This window comes from Dicentrarchus labrax, unplaced genomic scaffold (genome assembly GCF_905237075.1).
Source record: "Dicentrarchus labrax unplaced genomic scaffold, dlabrax2021, whole genome shotgun sequence".
NCBI classification, from domain to species: Eukaryota; Metazoa; Chordata; class Actinopteri; family Moronidae; genus Dicentrarchus; species Dicentrarchus labrax.
Genome location: NW_026136704.1, coordinates 32724671 through 32732170, shown reverse-complemented (window position 1 = coordinate 32732170; position 7500 = coordinate 32724671). Strand labels below are relative to the sequence as shown.

The window sequence follows — 7500 nt, the reverse complement described above, 5'->3', positions numbered from 1 at the left end:
TGCTCAGATGGGTTTTGTGAAGCCTGACTGGTGCTCTGCTTATTCTGACCGGCATTCGTTGAGGAAGAGGAGGAGGAGGAGGTGGAGGAGGAGGAGGAGGAGGAGGAGGAGGTGGGTCTGCTGCAGGATGCTGGTCTACCTGGTAACCAATGGCAACGCTTTAATCAAAGCCGATTTGTTAATTCTGACACCGTCTCGTCTCTCTGTTGCTTCCAAACTGGCTGGAAATGCTTGTGGAGGGGTCTGTATACTGTGTGTATATGTGTGTGTATATGTGTGTATGTGTGTGTATACTGTGTGTATATGTGTGTATACTGTGTGTATATGTGTGTGTATATGTGTGTATGTGTGTGTATACTGTGTGTATATGTGTGTATACTGTGTGTATACTGTGTGTGTATGTGTGTGTATATGTGTGTATATGTGTGTATACTGTGTGTATATGTGTGTATACTGTGTGTATGTGTGTGTATACTGTGTGTATATGTGTCTGTATACTGTGTGTGTATGTGTGTGTATACTGTGTGTATACTGTGTGTATACTGTGTGTATACTGTGTGTATATGTGTGTGTATATGTGTCTGTATATGTGTCTGTAACTGTGTGTGTGTGTGTATGTGTGTGTATATGTGTGTGTATACTGTGTGTGTGTGTGTGTGTGTATGTGTGTGTATATGTGTCTGTATACTGTGTGTATATGTCTGTATATATGTGTATACTGTGTGTATATGTGTGTGTATACTGTGTGTATGTGTGTGTATATGTGTGTGTATGTGTGTGTATACTGTGTGTGTGTGTATACTGTGTATGTGTGTATACTGTGTGTGTATACGTGTGTATACTGTGTTGTTTGTGTCTGTATACTGTGTGTATATGTGTGTGTATATGTGTCTGTATACTGTGTGTATGTGTGTGTGTGTGTGTGTGTATATGTGTGTGTATACTGTGTGTGTGTATATGTGTGTATACTGTGTGTGTGTATACTGTGTGTATATGTGTGTGTATACTGTGTGTATACTGTGTGTGTATATGTGTGTATACTGTGTGTGTGTGTGTGTATACTGTGTGTGTATGTGTGTGTGTATGTGTGTGTATATGTGTGTGTATGTGTGTGTATATGTGTGTGTGTATACTGTGTGTATATGTGTGTGTATATGTGTGTATACTGTGTGTGTATACTGTGTGTATGTGTGTGTATACTGTGTGTGTGTGTGTATGTGTGTGTATGTGTGTGTATACTGTGTGTATATGTGTGTGTATACTGTGTGTATATGTGTGTGTATACTGTGTGTATATGTGTGTGTATACTGTGTGTATGTGTCTGTGTATATGTGTATACTGTGTGTGTATACTGTGTGTATATATGTGTGTGTATACTGTGTGTATATATGTGTGTGTATACTGTGTGTATGTGTGTGTATATACGTGTATACTGTGTGTATACGTGTGTGTATTCTGTGTGTATACTGTGTGTGTATTATGTGTTTTGTGTGTATTGTGCTGCAGTTATGTCGTACCGTGATGGAGATGTGTTGTTGTGTCTTTCAGTCCAAACCTGCCTCCTAGAAACTTTACTCTTTTTATCTCTATAAAATATGAAAGAAACCTATAAATATTAATCACCGTGATCCCTGACTGTAAGTTTAATCATACTTTTGTTGTTAGACGTGAATATTGAAGGAGAACTAATAAAATATGTGCTGATACAAATACGTTAATTAAAAATGCTAATAATCTATTCTATATCAGTCTTCTGCTGGTTAGTTAGCAAGCTAATGTTTTGCTACAGAGCAAAACACGTGACTATATATATATATACAGTATATTTCGCTATGGAGCTACTCAACATCAATCCTTAGCTAGATAGTAACATCTCAAAGCTAATCGTTAGCTGTAGAGCTAGCATTTTGCTAACATTAGCTAACTTCAGATGCGACTACATGTGTCGATGTCATATTGGTGCACAACTGAAACCATATTTATATATATTATAGTTTTACCCTCATCAGTCGGGCTCTGATTTTTACAATATGATTTTAATTTCTTGGAGACAGAGTTACTCCGTCCGTCTGTCAGTCCGTCCGTTTGGGCCGCCCTGATTGAACTTGTGGTTCTAACGTCGTCTTTGGCTGTTTGTCTTCTCGATGAGGACGGCTGTCTGTCCGACTGTCTGCCTGACTGTCTGTCTCTCTGTTGGTAAATACCTGCAGGCTTTCATTGAATGTAACTGAAGGGGTTAATTCAGGGTTGTATGAGGCACTTACAGTCAGTGTGTACAGCAATGTACTGCTGTAAAATGACTGCTTTTGTCAGTGGAGTCTGGTGGATTTGAAGAGAGCTTTAGATACAAGAACATATAATCCATATAACGGCTTCAGTTTTCGTAATTAGGGCTACGATAAAGTGATGAAAATATTCTAAATGTAACGTAAACTGATTATTTAATACATTTTGTTGCTACCAGCGTCCACAGAATACACTGATTATGGATAAATATCTCATACACTCCTATTCAAAAAACCCAAACTATCCCTTTATCGCCTCCTGAAAATCCACTGGTCTAATGTCTCATCTGGCTGCAGTGATGTAGACGTGTACCCCAGGGTGTGTTGGTACACTGTGACATCACTATGTGGTCAGAGGCGGAACAGACTGTTAATGTATCTTCAAGGTGCTATGTGTGTTATTGGAGCTGCAATAAATAGGACCAAACGTAAATTACAGACACTGGCATCAACTAATAATTCATATTTGTTAACTATTAATTCATATTTTTCCCACCAGAGCTGTAAATCTGAACCATTTTACACTAAAAAACATAACAGGAAGTGGTTTACTTAGCTTCAGGGTTGGTAACTCTATGGTTCGCTATGATTAAGAAATAAAAAGTTTTTGGAAATTGGAAATATCTGATCAGCTAATCATTTAGTCAGAAAACAAATGAGTAGTTTCACTCAATAAAGTGAATATCTCCTTCTTTTCTTAGTTATATATGACTGAATTTGAAGTATTTTGTTTTTGGACTGTTTGTCGGACAAAAAAAATAATTCATGAAGAAAATCGTCTTCATATTAATCAATAATGAAAATAATCACAGCCCCAAATGTACTGAAGTGTAGTTACGATGTTTTCTTTCCCACCTTTTTATCTCGATAAAACTCAAAAATGCAAAAGCTCTGTTTCTGTGGATCAATTTCTTGATTGGTTGACACCCAATCAAAATGGATCTCCAGGCAACTGGGAAATTTAAGCAGATTTCCTCAATTTAATACACTCAAGAGTTTTGCTGATATAATCATTCTTGCCGAGGTGAAGAACTTGAGGAGAACTTGAGGAGAACTTCTGAGGATCTTCTGTGCTGCCCAGAAGTTCACTGATATTTAATAATGCACAGAAATGTCTCAACCAGCTCTGATCCTTGTTCTTGATGGACCCTGAGGTCTCAAATATCTACATTTCAATAAATACACACAAAGCACCTTTTTGACTTTATGTTCTGAAGAAGCTTCATGGACGAGCTCTCTGTTCCTGTTCTCGCATTATTCCTCCTGCTACCACAGGGAGGTTGTGGGCTGCGATGCCAGAGCTTGCTTCCTTTGTCTCCGTCGGTGCTGTCCTGTTCGTCGATTCGAGCCTGAATGGGCCGGGTTGGGGGGGGGGCAGCATGGTACTGATTCTGCATGCAGGGCTCCGCCTTCAGTCCGCTCTGAGCTCCAGGATGTTTTATGTAACTGGTCCTCCTGTGTGTCCTCCTCAGCCCAGAGCGTGATATCGGAGGAGAAGGGCCAGTGTTTCCGGGTTCTGGGTTCGGGTCAGGGTCCGTCCTCCTGCTCCCTGCCCATCCATCGGCACATCACCAAGCAGATCTGCTGCTGCAGCCGAGTCGGCAAAGCCTGGGGACCCGGCTGCCAGAGATGTCCCTACTTTGGTTCAGGTTGGTTACCAGGGAGTCCAGTGCTAACTGGCTAATTGATGAGCTACCCATTTACATGCCACATAAGATAGCACGCTGTCATTGAGCCTCTGGAGCCACGTTTCTTTTAGAGCCAATCACTAGCAGCAACAGAGGAGTTGTTCTCATCAACTATATGATGGACTGCCGTGAAATATGGTAGAAATAATTAATCAATAAGGATTATTATGGATAATAAATAATGATTAGCTTCAGCCATACGTTGTGTTTAGTGCTTATTAGAAGATGTTAGAAGACTAAGATGGTGATATTTCTAGCAGACTTCAGGTTCTTCACAGCAGATCAGATTCCTGTGACTTTATAAACCAGCAGCAGTACTTTGGATGATGTTCTCAGTTCTCCTGGTTCTGAATTTTCTGCCGTTGTTTAATGGATCGGTTCAGAACATTATCTCCCCTGTGTGTCCTCCTGCAGTGGCCTTTAAGGAGATCTGTCCAGCCGGTCCTGGTTATCACTACTCGGCTTCGGCGCTGCAGTTCAACCAGAAAGCCAACGAGCAGCTGGGGAGCCGAGGAGCTTCGCTGGTAACCGACGGCAACCAGACAAACCAGGGTATTTAGATGAAGCTAGAACAAACTGCAATAATTATTTAATGATTATTACTTCATTTTGTTATGGGTTGGTGGTTCTGTGAGGACGGCGGTGTCAGTGGGTCGACACTGAAATATATCAGCAACTGTTGGATCACATCTTAAATTAGCTCATGTTAGCTGAATGCTACTAAACCTGCTAGCTTATCTACATCAGTCAGTAGCTAGCTAATAGCTGGGATTAGAAAACAAATGCTTCTTTGATAAAAAGACAAATTAGTTCTTGCTGACTGGGCACGTGTCACATTTTGAGAAAGCTGGACCAGATTTCTGAGATTCGTCCATCTATTCGTCCCCCCTGCCAGGTCCTGGTTCTGGGTCCAGTAGTAGTGGAGCTTCTAGTTCTCAGCAGAAACCTTCTACTTCTGGAACGACTGCTGGTGGAGCCAGTACTTCACTGAGTTCTGGATCAGGTGTTGGATCCAGCGCAGCATCGGCTGGTACCAGAGGTACCCAAACCAGACCCAGTTCCCCTCAACCTCAGCCCCGACCCCAACCTCAACCTCAACCCCGACCCCAACCTCAACCTCAACCCCGACCCCAACCTCAACCTCAACCCCGACCCCTGGCTACGCCTCCACCCCGCCTGGCCAACTTTCCCTCCTCCAGACCTGTTCAGACTGGCAGTACAGCCTCCCAGGATAAACCCCAGACTCCAGGCAGACCTGCGACCCAACAAATCCGTCCTGACTCTGCTTCTTTGCAACCAAGACAACAACCTTCGTCCACTGGGAGTCAAGGTAACAAGCTTTTCTTTTGGTCAAATCTGACTGTTTTTGGCTAACTTGAGCACTCACACTGAATTTCCTGCTACCTGCAGTCCACCAAGGACCCGTAGTCAGTCTTGATGGTCTAGAGTCTCACTTTCTAGCTGAGGAGGAATGGAAATAAACTTCCTCTCTCCACAGCAGGCAGTCGGACCCCCTCCGGGTTCCGGCCTGATCAGCCAGTAGCGAGAGGGGACTCCCTCCCCGTTCCGGCCCAGCCACAGAGCCCCGAGCCTGGGTCGAGGCCCAGTGGAGGGCTTCCTCCTCAGCAGAGCAGACCGGCTGTGAGTCCCACGACCCGAGTCCAGAGTGAGTACAACCTCAACCCAATAGATGCGCCGGTTGTTCCCTCTAGACTGAGTGTAAATCTTAAAGCATGGCTTTATGGTGCCCCATCTGCGGTATAATTTAGGTCCATAATCCGCGCACCTTCAAATCCCACCAAGAGCGTCTTCAGAGCGTGTCGCCTCCTATGTGTTGTTTACTTGTGTATTTTGTCTTTAAAAAGGAAACAAAACCGACTCAGTAGTGAGGACCAGGTTTGGTAAAGACACTGAAACCAGAATTCACAAGAAACCAGTAAACTTTGCTGCTGCCCAGAACTTGAAATCACAGCATCTGTGTCTGTTTTCTAGTATTATTTGAACACTGCAGAGACTCTGAGGAGGCCTGCATCTGTGTTCACTTAGTGGAGAAATACCAAACACACCTGTTGTCCACACATGTAAACAGTTTCCACCTGAGTTTACTGCCAGCTGAGATCTGACTGAGCAAACAATCCACCTTCTGTCTTACAGTGAGGAGACTCTGGCCCAGTTTTATGTCTTAAAGGAACAACTGAGTGTTGAAATCCTGCAGAAAGTTTATTAGAAATTAAACTTTATGTTCAATTTCATGTGTGTGTGTTTGTAGCACTGAGAGGAGTGTGTGAGAGCAGACCAGGTGTGTGTGGGCGTGGCCGCTGTGTGGATCAGCCAGGTGGAAAACACACCTGTGTGTGTGATCAGGGATACCAGCACAACTCTCAGCGCACGTACTGCCAAGGTGAGCACGCTCAGTCTGTCCCATTAAAGTTCTGTACTCAAATGTTTCCAACAATGTTCAAACGCAGAGAACTTTATTCAGGTAACGCTGCTTCCAGGTAAACTCGTCAGAGAGCGAGCGAGGAAGTCACGCTACGTTGTCAGTTCTTCAAGTTCTTCTTTTGTTATTTTTTTCACGTGTGAGGCCCCCTAGTGGCAGAAATCAGATATTGTATGTTTAAGTCAAGAAGAAAAGAAAAAGTGAAGAAGTGAGTGTAGGCATGATTTATTTCTGGATATATATTGAATATTTTTCTGACATAATTAATATAAAAATAATATATTACTGGGTTTTTTGTGATATTTTACAATTTTAATTTTAAGATCTTTCTCATGTTTTAGTGGTTGTTTTGTATTTTATTCTAGTTTTTTTTTTTAGTTGTGATATTTTACAATATTTCTTTTAGATATTTAATAATATATTTGGGGTATTTTATAAATACCCAAAAATATTAGCTAAAATATGTCTTGAATTTAATAATATGCATTACTCATAATATAGATGAATAGATATTTTATTATTATATTAATATACATTAATTGTATAATAATAAAAGTTAATAATATAATAATATACATTGATATTTTAATAATATAGATTCATAATAGATATATTCCACCAAACATCTGGAACATTTTTCTGTGTTTTCTTTATTTAACTACAAACTACAAACATATCAGTTATTTTCTGCAGAAGAAAAAGCAGCAACACTTTTCACAACGTGTGTTCGTTATCTGTGTGTGCAGATGTGAACGAGTGTGTGCAGTCTCCAGGTGTGTGTCCGGTGGGAGAGTGTGTGAACACCATGGGCAGCTACAGGTGTGTGTGTCCATCCGGGTACAGGAGCAGCAGCCAGCAGACCAGTTGTCAAGGTGACGTCTACTTCCTCTTTGTGTCTTTTCCTGCGTTTGCGTTGTTTGACTGATGTTTGTCAGCTCACTCTGTCGCTTCCTTAGACATCGACGAGTGCCAGCAGAACCCCTGCAGCAACGCTCGCTGTGACAACACGCCGGGCAGCTACAGGTGTGTCTGTCGCCTTGGTTACAGGCTCAGCGGCAACACCTGCACAGGTAAAGACACACAGTAG

At 42.0% G+C, this 7500-nt stretch overlaps 1 protein-coding gene across 1 annotated transcript in view; it reads left to right on the top strand.

Annotated features, from left to right (window-relative positions):
- LOC127363107 (latent-transforming growth factor beta-binding protein 4) overlaps positions 1–7500 on the top strand; it is a 62953-nt gene that overhangs the window by 39276 nt on the left and 16177 nt on the right. The window contains 7 exon segments of the mRNA XM_051399584.1: positions 3758–3934; positions 4388–4525; positions 4869–5303; positions 5472–5639; positions 6243–6374; positions 7160–7285; positions 7370–7483. Coding sequence (XP_051255544.1) covers positions 3758–3934; positions 4388–4525; positions 4869–5303; positions 5472–5639; positions 6243–6374; positions 7160–7285; positions 7370–7483 — 1290 coding nt within the window.